The sequence below is a fragment of the Peromyscus californicus genome, unplaced genomic scaffold, assembly GCF_007827085.1.
Source record: "Peromyscus californicus insignis strain IS unplaced genomic scaffold, ASM782708v3 Scaffold_9__1_contigs__length_137607984, whole genome shotgun sequence".
Lineage (NCBI taxonomy): Eukaryota > Metazoa > Chordata > Mammalia > Rodentia > Cricetidae > Peromyscus > Peromyscus californicus.
The window spans coordinates 130,267,325-130,282,162 of NW_026294617.1; the positions used below are offsets into that span (position 1 = coordinate 130,267,325).

A 14,838-nucleotide genomic window follows, 5' to 3' on the forward strand; every position below is an offset into this window, starting at 1 on the left:
TACCTGACAGACAGGCTAAGTCCCAAGTAGAAAGGTGTAATTTGGCTCATGTCTGGAAGTTGAAGTCTAAGATTGAGTGGCTGCACTGGTGCTGGCCTATGGCACGGTGGCATATCCTCATGGGAGCACATGTCAGAATGAGTGCCACATCCCAACCAGGAAGAGAAGGGACAGGAGGGGTCTTACCATCCCTTATGGGACCTTGGCCCCAAGGACTTGAGGATCTCCCATAAAGCCCCACCTCCCAAAGTTTTGCAGAACGTCCCAGTACCTCCATCCTGGGGACCAGGTATTTATGTAGATCTGTGGAGGACATTACCCACATTCAAATGATATCAAGATGGGAATGTCCTTCCATGATCAGGACATAATTTAGATTTCTCCCATAGAAACCACAGTGTTGGAAATGTAACAAACAAAATAACTGCATGAGAAAGCATGAGCAGACCCATGTCTACACATCAATAAAGTCGTATCAGTGAGAAAACTAACTCCCCAAGGCAAACACAGCCTGCTCCCACCCTCTCTGGTCTGGAACAGGGAAGGACCCAGAGAGCCCAAGTGCAGGACAGTGATTACACTAGAGCAGGCTCAGCAGATGGGAATGCTCGGCCTGGAACCCCCTCCAGGCTGGGCAAGGAGCCCTGCAACGCCCCCACCACCACCACCACACACACCCCGCAGAGCTCTTACCCGGTGCAGCTGACTCCAGGACTTCAGCGCACATCTCCCAACTCCTCCCCTGCTAAAGGAGGCTTGGTTTTACCTGGCCCGGTCCTGGGCCTCCATTTGTTAGTGTCGGGGAGGAAAAGAAGTTGATTTAAGTTGGAGTTAGCCAAGTATGAGGAGTCAGAGCTGGAGCTAGTGAAGGGAACTCCACGTGCACCCAAGGTACTGAGCTTTGGGATGACGAGATCACACTCCAGGCTTCGGTGTGACATGATCACGCTCCGGGTGCACGCCAAGCTGAGTGATTGCACGCCGCCATGTGTGGGAGGAAGGAAGCAGGCCCGCTTCTGCTTGGCCTGAGAGGCAAATTTGCATAAGCTGCAGAGTTTCCACAGCCATGAAGTTGTTGTCTGCCCAGTGGACCACATTTCCCAGTCTTCTCCACCAAGACAGCCTGGCAAATTCTCAACAACACTGGTGAGCGCAGGAGTCGAGTGTCAACACACCAGTGTGCACAGTGCTGGTGTCAACTACACCAGTGTACACAGTGCTGGTGTCAACTACAACTACACCAGTGTGCACAGTGCTGGTGTCAACTACACCAGTGTGCACAGTGCTGGTGTCAACTACACCAGTGTGCACAGTGCTGGTGTCAACACACCAGTGTGCACAGTGCTGGTGTCAACTACACCAGTGTGCACAGTGCTGGTGTCAACTACACCAGTGTGCACAGTGCTGGTGTCAACTATACCAGTGTGCACAGTGCTGGTGTCAACTACACCAGTGTGCACAGTGCTGGTGTCAACTACACCAGTATGCACAGTGCTGGTGTCAACTATACCAGTGTGCACAGTGCTGGTGTCAACTACACCAGTGTGCACAGTGCTGGTGTCAACACACCAGTGTGCACAGTGCTGGTGTCAACTACACCAGTGTGCACAGTGCTGGTGTCAACACACCAGTGTGCACAGTGCAGGTGTCAACTACACCAGTGTGCACAGTGCTGGTGTCAGCTGCACAAGTGTGCAAGTCACTTTTTGACCTGGGATTTCAGATCTTCACGGTCCCTTCCCAACAGGCCAGTCAGAACTTGTGACGACTCTCTTTCGTGCTGGATGGAGACCGCACCTGAAGGGAACCGCGGTCCCTGAGGGAAACCGCCGACCTATCTGCAGTGTTCGTGCTTACTCACGGGAGAGAACAAACGACACCTCTTTGTTCTATGAACCTGGCAGGTGTTGGGTGTTTTATCAAAATGGCTGTGCCGGCACACACACACACACACACACACACACACACACACACACACACACACACACACAGCTGGCACACACACGGCCGGTACACACACGGCCAGCACACACACATGGCACACACACACACACACACACACACACACACACACACACACGGCTGGCACACACACATGGCACACACACACACACATGGCACACACACACACACGGCTGGCACACACACACACACAGCTGGCATCAGAAATCTAGCCCATCTTATACTTTGGCTCTGTGGTGTAAAGAATGGAGGAAATGGCTTTCTCTGTGTCTCTCTTTGTCTCTGTCTCTGTCTCTGTCTCTCTCTCTCTCTGTCTCTCTGTCTCTGTCTCTCTCTGTCTCTGTCTCTCTGTCTCTGTCTCTGTCTCTGTCTCTCTCTCTGTCTCTCTCTCTGTCTCTCTGTCTCTCTCTGTCTCTGTCTCTCTCTCTGTGTGCTTGTGTGTGTGTGTGTGTGTGTGTGTGTGTGTGTGTGTGTGTGTGTATTTCCACTAAGATGAGCTGAATTAAAGAAATCAAGTTTTAAAGATACTAAAGAAAAATGTGAGGTACGGCTTTAAAAACACAAAGTCTTTGTTCCCGGTGCAGAACTCTAAAGCCTTTGGAATTTCTTGAGTCTCTGGTTCTTCCTAACCAGCACTCAGAAGGCCGTGTGTCTGTACTGATGGGGTGACCGTGGGAAAGGCCCTGGGTGGACTCGGGACTAGAGCGGTGGCAGCTTTCAGCCTACCCTCTGGGACCAGTGAGGAGAGGGAAGCTGGAGACAAGGCCATTAAAACGGCCTTGGAGTCTCGGGGACTCGAGGAGCTGGTGCACACACTAGGAAGCTCTGTTCTCTCCCAGTAGTCCTTTGGCTGTTCATACGGTGTGTCCTTTATGATACACCAATATGTAAGCCACACCTTTTCCTGGTTCTGTCAGTCATTCCCGTAAATTATAAAACTTATGGAGGGCAGTGTGGGAACCCCCATTTTTTCTTTTAGTCATCCTCTCAGAAGTACAGGGAATTGCTGGGATTTGAGCAGGCATCTTAGATGGGAACAGCCTGTGGGGACTCTACTAACCATGGATGCTGAATATCTCAGTAGAGTTAAATTCCTGGATGCCCAGCTAGTGATGGAGAACTGATGTGGAAACCCTTGCATATCTGATGTCAGAACTGAAAGAGCAAAAGATCCCGTGGTAGCTTCCATCTACACAGTGTGAGGGGAGCAGGACGGGGCCGACTCTGACATTTTATATAAACCTTCATTTTGCCTCTGCACCCACTGAACTCTGGTAGCATCAGTTGCAGCATCAACTTCAGGTGGCTGAGGACGCAGGATGTAAGCTTATGAAGAGAAGATACTGGATTCCCTCCAGTCCCAGCAATGTGGTGGAGAACAGTAAGTGCATGTGACTGCGGACCATTCTGAAAGATCTGCTGGCTGGGGTTCCATGAGTGAGCACGGAGACTGGATAGTTTCTAGATCTGTATATGCCGCCACCACCCCACCGCCCCCCAGGATGTGAGGGAGCCATCTCTGTCTGTCCCTCCCCCACCTCACTCTGCCCTAAGTACATTGTATATTCCAGAAGAGTTTCAGGATTCTGAGCTACAAAGATGCCACCCTGAGTTATGGATCTTTTTAAGGATTTAATAGACACTATATTTCAATTTTTGTATTTGTTTAGGATGGATGCAGTAGTCGTGGAGAACGCACAATCTACTCCATTTGGATATATTTTGGAGCTGAACCTCATCTCAACACTGGAAGGCCAGCATTTTTTGACCCAATGGAAGAGCCTTCCTCAGCTTGCAAGGATGGTAGTGTAGGGTGACCCCAGGCCCATCTCTGGACATTACTAACTGAGACTTATTTTAAAGAAATTAAACATAAAAAGGCATCTTAGAAAAAAGTGTTTTGAAATAAAGTTTATAAAGATCTACACTTTTAAGTAAAATTAATGAATTCTATTATCAGTTCTCATTTTTCTTCTTGGCAGATGCTGCCTTCAATGTTTAAACATTTGCCAAGGAAAAAAACCCTTTTGCCAACACACATTGATGGGTTTGCCTGTTTCAGACCAGAATTCAGAAACGCTGTCAAGAAGGCATTATTTGTCTTTGTTGTTATTTAATCTCAAAAATTTAAGTAAAAAGTAGGACATAAAAATTATTTTTAAATCAATTAATAATAATAAGGCTAGGCTATCACTCAGTAGTAGAATGCTTGCCTAACATATGCAGCATCCTTGGTTCTATTCCCAGAAACATGTGTGCACATGAGCATGAACACACTCGCACAGACAGAGAGATAGATAGATAGATAGATAGATAGATAGATAGATAGATAGATAGAAAAGAGAGCAGACAGAAGAAAGAAGAGAGAGGCTAGTACAATACTAAGACATGTTCTTACCTGGTCCTCAAAAGATAGAGCCTGGGCAACATCTCTTGGGAACCCATCAATAACAATGCCTTCTTCATCAGGAATTTGCATCAGTTTTTGTTTTATCTCGGTAATCGTTGTCTCCTTTAACACAAAGATGAAAACCTACGGTGTACTCCAGGTAGGGACAAGTATTTTTTGCACAATAATAAACAATCATGCAGTAGTACCTGTGGGGCCAGCTCCCCATTGGTAATTATCTTGGCGATCAGACTCCATTTTCTGTTGCTGCTGGCACTGTGGATTTTCTTCCTCAATAATTCTCCCACTGAAATGTACTGGAATCCGTATCGCTCTGCAATTTTCAAACTCTGAGTGCCCTTTCCGCTTCCTGGACCACCTGGCATTCAAAACAGGAAAGCCTGTGACCTTGCACAGAGAGACATTCCTTTCATGACAACTACTAAAGCACATTTGTATCTATTCCCTATGAAACGGAATCAGGCTCATATTTCAGCATTCAACATGAGATTACAGTGCTTTTATCTTTGCTTTTTGCATAATAATCAGAAGTTGTTGGTGGTATAAAGCACTGTGCTCCTACATCTGCTTGTCAGTAAGATGGAAACTTACTTTACTATAGGTACTAGCTTGCACTCATATAAATACTCCCAATACATTATTATTTCTTTTCCTTCTGTGGTTACTAGGGAATAAAATTTTGATTTGTCAATTAAAGATGAAAAAAATCCCCGTGTTAGCCGGGCGGTGGTGGCGCACGCCTTTAATCCCAGCACTCGGGAGGCAGAGCCAGGCGGATCTCTGTGAGTTCGAGGCCAGCCTGGGCTACCAAGTGAGTCCCAGGAAAGGCGCAAAGCTACACAGAGAAACCCTGTCTCGAAAAACCAAAAAAAAAAAAAAAAAAAAAAAAAAAAAAAAAAAAAAAAAAAAAAAAATCCCCGTGTTTAAAGAAAGCACCAAATTGACTAATTATCTACATTAAAGATTAAATGAAGAAACCACAGATTCATAAATCTTGAAAGGATTATTTTCAATTCATTACAGAGAATGACTGTGATGTTGTAATGGAAATCTAAGAATGTGAATTAGGTGTTAAATAGAATTGTAATTCTGCTTTAGTGAAAATTGTTCTAAAATGTTTCCATTTACTGTCCCTTGAACTTCTGTTTCTGGTTGGTTGTCATATTTGCAGATAGGCCACCTAACTGTTACTTCTGAAATGGAAGCCTCCGAAATTAGCAATAGTAGAGAACCTCAACGCTTGCTGTCATACCTATGACAAGGATGATTTTGGGTCGAGGTCTCGTTGGGTCAAAAACCTCATACTCTTCTATCAGCTCTGCAGTCTCAGACAGGTCCGTGTCACTTTCTATGGAGAACTGATGGATGGGAGGGAGCCGGTCATATCGTCGATAAGGAAAGTTTGAGTTTTCAGGCATTACTGCAAGAGAGTGAGATAATTATGAAAAGGGGAAAAAGGGCATAGTGAAACACTTTTCACAGTTGACCAACTAGACCAGAAGTTGTATAAATTAGCCAGTCTTTGGAAGAAGGAAGCCTTCCTTAGTGGTCAGCAAACTTTTTTCTTAAAGGGGCAGATAGCTGATATTAGTACCTTTTGATGTTGTTGCATTCTATATTCTCAATATTTAGTGTTATGGTGGCTTGAATGAGATGACCCCACAGGCTCATATATGTGCATGCTTAGTCCCCAACTGATGAACTGTTTGGGAAGGATTGTTGGAGGAGGTGTGGCCTTGTTGGAGGAGGTGTGGCCTTGTTGGAGGAGGTGTGGCCTTGTTAGAGGATGTGTGGCCCTGGGCTTGGGCTTAGAGGTTTCAAAAGTCCACAGCACACCCAGTGTCTCTTTCTCTCCCTGTTTGCTGCCTGGGGATCAGGATGAAAAACTCTCAGCTACTTCTTCAGCACCATGCATGCTTGTCTGCCGCCATGCTCCATGCCATGAAAATAATGGACTAATCCTCTGAAACTGTAAGCAAGCCCCCAATTAAATAATTAAATGCTTCATTTTATAAGAATTGCTTTGGTTGTGGTGTCCCTTCATAGTAATAAGACAGTACCTAAGATGAGTATCTTTAATTCTGTTGACTTACAGTGTAAATACATAAATATGAAGATTTAAATTTATATCTACACTGGCAACAAGCATTTGCCCCTTACTTCCAGATGTGTCTGTATGTGGAGGGTGATTGTAGTAGGAGGCTAAGCTGTAGCTGTGTCCTCAGTTCTGATGTAATTCTAGAGCATATGTGCTTAAATCTGATGGCCACACACCCACCAGGCAGAAAGCAAGTCTTTCCTGGTAAACTCTACAGCAGATCAAGGAATGGATAAATCCATCTGGGCTGGAGTCAAAAGAAATGATTTTCAAAAGAGGCAAGTCAGAAGTTAGAAAATCAACAGAGGTGATGAAACATAGGCAGCCGACCCCAGTTGGCACTCGCACATTAAAATGAAGAGTTGAAATACAAACCACACACGCCCCAGTGGTCCAGAAGACAGACCTGGCAAGCTCCAGACAGGCAGACAGATAGTATCAGCCATTGTCAAAATATAGCTCATGGCTTCTTCTTTTCTCATCCCAGGTGCTATTTTCTCACCCAGGATACAAAGAGAACCCTAACTACCAAACAACTCCTGAGGGAGGGAGATGGGCATCTACATGGCCTTCCATGAGGGCTTTCAATAGCTGATAAAGTGCCTAAGGACAGCACAATGCATCATCTCCCAAGATGCTCATCAGTTGGAACTTTGTATTCTGTATTGATAGAACACACTAAATCATTTTCCCACTGACTTACTAGACTGTTTGATTCCACTAAAGTCTTTAGAAAATATGAGGGAGGGCTATGTCATCGAGCACAGTAAACTGCTCTGCCTTAAAGTGAAATAATTTAAATATGTTTGCCAATAATTTGTCTTTGCTTTATGGAATTTTCATTTAGGAAAGTAATTTGCTTAGATGATGAAAATATTTTATGTTATGCAATAATTTCTCAAGACAATTGTATGTTAGTATAGCATTGCCAATGTGTTTGCAAAAATTCATGAATCACTATATTTTTAGAAATATTTAAGTTTAGGGGGGCAGTTAATAATTTTGTTGAATTTAACAACCTAGTCTACCAATTATGGTTTACACTTAGGAGGAGGTGGAGCTACCACTCAGTAGGTGAAATGCTTTTCTTCCTGGCATGAGGTCCTCCTGAGTACACTCCCCAGCATTTAAAACAAAAACAAAGAACACAAAGGATAATTACTTCACAAGACAAAAATTTGTAATTATGAGATAAATGAATTTAGAAAATATTTTTTTATCTTCCTAACATGTATTCCAGGTATAGGACAGTAAGATGTAATATTTTCTTGACCACAGTCCATAGAAAGGTCTGTCTAATGATTAATAAAAATATAATTAGCAGTATAATGACTCCTGTGTGGAAAAGGAAGAATGCTTCTCACTCTGGAGATATCTTTGAGGGTGATATTTCTACTTTCCTCTTACTGAACTTCTTAAAAATTAGCACATCATGTCTTTTTCCCACATTCAAACAAAATCTAACTGGGTCATGACTGACAAGGCCACACAGACTAAGAATTGTTTCCTTCTTATATTTATTGAGAATGAAATTGGTTTCATCCTCTGGGTATGCCTGAAACTTCTGTGAAACAGTATTTTTAATTTATTTTGTTATTTATTTATGTATGTGTCTGTGTGGGGTATGCACATGTGAGTGCAGAAGCCTAAAGAGGTCAGAAGAGGGCAGTAGATCCCTTGAAGCCAGAAATACAGGCAATTGTGAGCTGTGGGTAAGAAGTACTAGGAACTGAAGCGAGGTCTCTGGAAGAGGAGGAACCAGTCTTAACTGCTGAGCCATTTTTTTTTCTAACCATACTGTAGAACAATTTTTAAACATGGCTTAAATTTGAAAATATAATTGTCTTGGCCACTGGAAAAGAATTAGTTTAACTTTCCCTGATTGGAACTAATTTTGCATTTGCATACTATTATACTCACAACTTCCTTCAGCTGAGAAGGCTGATTGACCCATGTCTGACAAACATACACTTCAGAATGAGATTGGGAAACTATAAATTTGCTCCAACAAACTACAGCTTTCATTTCTCAGCTGCTCCTGACACGGTCAGCAAATTTGTTTCTGTGTCTTTCACCCAAATGACAAATGTATTGTGTTGAATAGTCACTCAGTGAATCTTTATTGAATGAACCTTATAAGCCATCCATGCACTTGTGTAAACACACTAATATGGGCACTGCACTTGGAAGCAAAATTAGTGAGCAACAACTCTAACTAATAAAAAAATGTTGAGTTATTATATACTAACTACCAATTTGATCTGCATTCTACTTGTGTATTTGGAGAAAGCTTATTAGCAATTTCAAAAAATAAAGCCATGGTTCTTAAATGTAATTTATGCTGCAAAATAATGAATTTGGTAATATAAACTTTCATTAAATTTACAGAAAATTGCCAGACAGTGTGTTGTTTTCTCCCTTATCACAGATGATTAGAATTAGTAGCAGAAAAAGAGAAATTCTTCCAAAACACTTATAAATCCAATCATTAAAAGTGCTCTCTCCAGTCTGCATGGCGTGTTTTGAAGAGACCTGCTCTCCCATGAGATGCCTACCATTCCACACACACATTACCATTTCTGAGGAAGGATCTCCGAGATTGTCCTCCATTCAGCGGGGGTAATGTCTTCTTTTCCTGGCTGACGAATGTGTCCCACTTCACCTTGTCACAGCCTCCTAGCTCCTTGACTTTCTGTAAACAACTTTCCAAGTACTCTATGGGGTCTTCAGGCTTGGAACACATCAAGCCATTCAAAAGGCTCTGAAATATATATATATAAAAAGTACAAATAAACTCTATTTTGACAGCATGTCCTAGTTAGCTTTCTGTTGCTGTGATAAACATCATGACTGTAAGTGTGGGAAAGAAAGGGGCTGTTTGGCTTACACTCCCACATTACAGTTCGTCACTGAGTTAAGTCAGGGCCGGAACTCAAGCAGGAACCTGAAGGCAGGGACTGGAGCAGAAGCCATGGAAGAAGCCAGCTTGCCCCTCATGGCTTGCTCTTCCCGATTTCTTATATAATCTGGGATCACCTGCTCATGGGTGGCATCACCCATAGTGAGCTGAGCTCTCCCACATCAATTACTAATGATGAAAATGCCTCACAGGCTTGCTCACAGGCCAAGGTGACAGAGGGGTTTTCTCAACTGAAGGATCGATCTTCCTAGGTGACCTAGCTTGAATCAAGTTGACAAAACCACCAGTAAGCATCAGCTTGTTAAAATGTTGTTATGTCTTATCTCTAAATTCTGGGTTGTCTTCAGCCTTTTCATTTGTTTTTGTTGTTGTTTTGTTTTGCTTTGGTTTTTTGTTGTTTTTTTTCATTATACAAAATAATGGATTTCACAATGTTTTTGTAACTGTATGTGTCTCATTGCGTTTTGTCCATGTTTGCGCCCCATCACCTCTCTTGGCTCCCCCTGTCCCTGGCCCCCTCTTGCCCCGCTTTCATGCCATTTATGTGTATAGTTGTCTAGATTGCAGCCACAAGACCAACTGTGCAATGTTGGTCATCTTCTGTTCCTTCTCTTCCCTCTAGTCTCCTTCCTCCCCACAAACAGTTCCTTCTGTTTTCATTTCATTTCTTTATTTGTTTGTTTAAATCTAGACTTTTATGTTAGCGAAGGCCTATGGTATTTGTCTTTTTGGTCTGGCTTAGTTCACTTAACATGACCTCCAGTTCCGATCATATCTCCTGTTTCCATGAAAGTTAATTTTGTTCTTCTGTATAAATGGTTAAAACTCCATTGTGTATTTATACCATTTTTTTTATCCATCCATCTGCTGATTAACGTCTGTCCTAGTTTCTTTAGCTGTCAGTTTGACACAGTCCAGAGTCATCTGAGTGAGTCTTGATTGGAGGATTGCCTAGATCAGATTGGCCTGAGGCCATGTTAGTGAGAGACTATTCTAACTGATCGATGTGGAAGGGCACAGCCCACTGTGGGCAGAACCATCCCTAGGCAGGTGGGCCTGGGATGCATGAGAAAGCTAGCTGAGTAGAAGCCAGAGAGTGGGCCAGGAAGCAGCATTCATCCATGGCTTTTGCTCCAATTTCTGCCTGAGCTATTGACCTGGATTCCCCCATGATGGATTGTTACCTGGAAGTATAAGTTTAAAACAATCCCTTTCCTTTCCAAGGTGCTTTTGTTTATTTTCTAAGCTGAATCTATTTCTTGTATATGGTGAACAGTGCCACATTAAACATGGATATGGGGGCATTTGTGTGGTATGCTTACATTTCTTTAAGTATCCAAGAGTAGTTTGGGGTCATATGGTAGTTACATTCTTAACATTCATTGTTGCTTTTGAGACAGAGTCCCACATAACCTAAGCTGGCTTTGAACTTGCTGTATAGTTAAGGATAATCTTTTTTTTATTAAGAAATTTTCTACTCACTTTACATATCAACCACAGATTCCCCCCCCATTCCCTCTTCCCACTCCCCAGCCTTCCCTCCCAACCCACCCCCCATCCCCACATTTCCCAAGTCAAGGTCTCCCATGGGGAGTCAGCAGAGCCTGGCACACTCAGTTGAGGCAGGTCCAAGTCCCTCCCCCCTGCACCAAGGCTGTGCAAGGTGTCACACCCTAGGCACTGGTCTCCAAAAAGCCCACCCATGCACCAGGGACAGATCCTATTCCCCTACCTGGGGGCCCCCCAAACAGTTCAAGCTAAACAACTGTCTCCCATATCCAGAGGGCCTAGTCCAGTCCTATGGGAGTTACACAGCTATTAGTCCACAGTTCATGGGTTTCCACTAGTGTGGCTGGTCATTTCTGCACGTTTTCCCATCATGATCTCCATGTCCCCTGCCCACAGAATCCCTCATCTCTATCACTGGTTGGATTCTCAGAGCTCAGCCTGGTGCCCAGCAGTGGATCTCTACATCTGCTTCCATCAGTCACTGGATGAAGGCTCTATGATGACAGTCCAGTCACCAAAGTAGACCAATTCAGGCACCCTCTCGACCATTGCCAGTAGTCCAAGGTGCGGTCATCCTTGTGGATTCCTGAGAATTTCCCCGGCCCCCTGTGAGGATAATCTTGAACAACTGATTCTCCCAACTCTGCTTCCTTTGTGATAGGATTCCACACATAGGATCTGGCTTATGTAGTGTCTGGGCTTGAACCTAAGGTCTTCTGCATTTGAGGCAGGCACCCTACCAACTGAGCTATGTCTTCAAGTCCACTTTGAGCCAGCTCCATACTGATTTCTATAGTGTCTACAGTAATTTACACCCCCACAAGAAGCATATGAGGTTCTCCCCCTGCATCTTCTCCAGCACTTGCTCAATTTCTTTACCACTGCCTTTCTGATGAGGGGGTGGGGGTGGGGGGTGGAATATCAGTGTGGCTAAGATTACATTTCCCTCATGATGAAGGATGTTGACCACTTTTCTCTTTATTTTCTTTTGCTGTTTAGATTTCTTTTGTGAACTGTCTATTCAATTCTGTTGTCCATTTATTGATTAGACGATTTACTTTGTTGGTGCTTAATTTTATGATTCTTCATTTATCCTACACGTTAATCCCTTATGAAATGTATAGCTGGTCAATTTCTTTCTCCATCCTGTCTGCTGTATCTTTACTCTACTGTTTCCTTTGCCTTACAGAAGCATCTTAATTGCATGTAATCCTGTCTGTCAGTTCTTGCTCATATTTCTGGAACTACTGATTGTTTCCCCAGAAAGCCCTTGCCTATGCCTAGATCGTGATGTAGCTCCCCTATTTTTCTCTAGTTGTTTCAAAGTTCCATGTCTTTCATTATGTGAGGACTTTGATCCATTGTGAATTTTTTTTTAACAAGGTGGGAGATGCATATCTAGCTCCCTTCTGCATGTGGATACCTAGTTTCCTGGGACCATTTGTTAAAGAGGCCAATGTTTGCTTTTGCCACATCTGTCAAACACAGGTGTCTATAGCTTCGAGAGTTTACTTCCAGGCGCTCTGTTCTATACGTTGGTCTCCATGTCTGGTTCTACGCCTTTATTATGCTGTTTTTGTTGTTGTGTAGTATAATGTGAAACAACCAGGTATAGCAATAACCCCAGAATTGCTCTTTCTATTCTTTCATTTCTTTTAGTAAACAACTTGAATTGAAATTGAAATTTGGTTGAGGATTTAAGATAATCTGCTGTGGGATGTTCTGTATGGCAAATGTGTTGCTAATTAGTCAATAAATAAAACACTGATTGGCCATTGGCTAGGCAGGAAGTGTAGGCGGGGCAAAGAGGAGAATAAAGCTGGGAAGTGGAAGGCTGAGTCAGAGAGACACTGCCAGCCGCCACGATGAGAAACAGCATGTGAAGATGCCGGTAAGCCACGAGCCATGTGGCAAGGTATAGATTTATGGAAATGGATTAATTTAAGCTGTAAGAACAGTTAGCAAGAAGCCTGCCATGGCCATACAGTTTGTAACCAATATAAGTCTCTGTGTTTACTTGGTCGGGTCTGAGAGGCTGTGGGACTGGCAGGTGAGAGAGATTTGTCCTGACTGTGGGCCAGGCAGGAAAACTCAAGCTACAATAATCCCTTAAATCCTTGACCAGTTAGTTGTGTTTTTTTGGTTTTGGTTTTTTGAAACAGGGCCTCACTATGTAGCCTTGGCTAGCCTGGAACTCACTATGTAGACCAGGCTGGTCTTGAACTTATAGAGAGATCCACCTGCCTCTGCCTCCTGAGTGCTGGGATTGAAGGCTCAACCACCACACCCAGCACCAGTGAGTTTTCTGCTCAGCATTCTCTGTCTTTCAACTCACAAGGCAACTGTGCAATTAAATACAGAAGACTCCCATCACAGCAAGTGTATCATGGGAAATGTCCCTGCCATTATTTATTTATTTAAGTCCCTAACATCTTATCCTGTCTTTACTAATATTTCTAAGCCTTAGCTCTGCTGTGAAGTGGATTTTATTTTATGTAATTTTTAAAATGTATTTATGGTTCTTATTAAGAGCGTCACATGTAACACATGTTCAACAAACGTGGGCTTTAGTTGTTATCATGATAATTATCACAATGCCTTTTCTGAAAACCTGGGCTGGCCTGTGGACCCTTTCTTTCATGTTCCTATGGGACTCATGATGAAATGAAAGGACCAAGAAGACACCATAACAAGCTGCTCAGTCTTCTCTCAGAGACCAGGCCTCAGTTTCAGTTTCCTAAGACTCGAGCAAGCAGTTTCTGGGAGGGCCATGAACAAAAGACATAGGCCTTGCACTAGCTCCCTTTCTGCATGTACTCTGACTGTTGAAAGTTCAGCCAGTTGTTCACTGTCTGGGACCCCTCATCAACTTAGAGCTACGTGCACGGATCAATGTGAGTGTGCAAAGCCAGCCAGCCTCCATGGCAGCTCACGGACAAAGCATGGGACTTGTCCAGGTCTGCCCCAAAATGATAACTATAACCCCCAACCAGTAAATTCAAAGGTTACACACCCTCACCCAATCATATGATGCCAAGGCTTGTACCACCCTGTTTGCGGTTTTTCCCTTTAAAAATCCCTTACCCTGAGAGCTCAGGGCCGTTCTCCTCCAACCCACTGTGTCGAATGTTGGACACAGACCAAGCCCAGGCTTGCTTGTTATCAATAAACCCCTGTGTGTTTTGCATTGGATATCAGCTCTGTGGTGGTCTTGTTCGGGGGTCTCACAATGTGGCCACAACAGAAACACCCCACTTGTCATTTATATTGGAATATTGTTTTATGTGTCACTCTCCCAAAATATAAGATTTCATCAAGACAGAGTAGGCCCCATCCACTTCTTAGTTTCAAGCACCTGATACTTTCCCTAGTATATAGTATAAACATGTTGGAGTTTTATGATTAGAACTAAAAGATAATTCCAAACTCAAGTCTAAGTGAGACTTAAAATTGAAGTAGGAGGCTGTAAAGATTACTCCGTGGTTAAGATGTCTCTGTTGCTCTTACAGGGGACTCAAGTTTGGTTCTCAGCACACACATCAGGCAACTTACAGCTGCTTATTCCAGTTCCTGGGGATCTGACACCTTTCGCCTCCACAAGTACTACACTCATGTGCACAGACCCAAACACACACACACACACACACACACACACACACACACACACACAGATACAAAGATAGGCACACACACACACACACACAGACCCAAACACACACACACACACACACACACACACACACACACACACACACAGATACACAGACAGACACATAAACACACACAAAGACAGGCACACACAGACACACACACACACACACAGATACACAGACACAGATACACAGACACAGACACACACAGAGATGCACAGACACAGACACACACGTAGACACAGAGACACACACAGAGACACACACAGACATACACACTTAAAAATAA

General features: G+C 43.5%; 1 protein-coding gene across 4 annotated transcripts in view; it reads right to left on the reverse strand.

Moving 5' to 3' along the window:
* The window catches only part of Ak5 (adenylate kinase 5), a 193,731-nt gene that overhangs the window by 174,925 nt on the left and 3,968 nt on the right, over window positions 1-14,838 (reverse strand). For 3 of the 4 annotated variants that reach the window (XM_052730984.1, XM_052730985.1, XM_052730987.1), the window contains exons 2-5: window positions 9,045-9,231; window positions 5,625-5,792; window positions 4,561-4,730; window positions 4,361-4,474 (exon numbers count right to left, since the gene is read on the reverse strand). In XM_052730984.1, the coding sequence (XP_052586944.1) occupies window positions 4,361-4,474; window positions 4,561-4,730; window positions 5,625-5,792; window positions 9,045-9,231 (639 nt within the window). The remainder of the gene's footprint in view (window positions 1-4,360; window positions 4,475-4,560; window positions 4,731-5,624; window positions 5,793-9,044; window positions 9,232-14,838) is intronic. The other variant, XM_052730986.1, reaches the window with a different exon arrangement.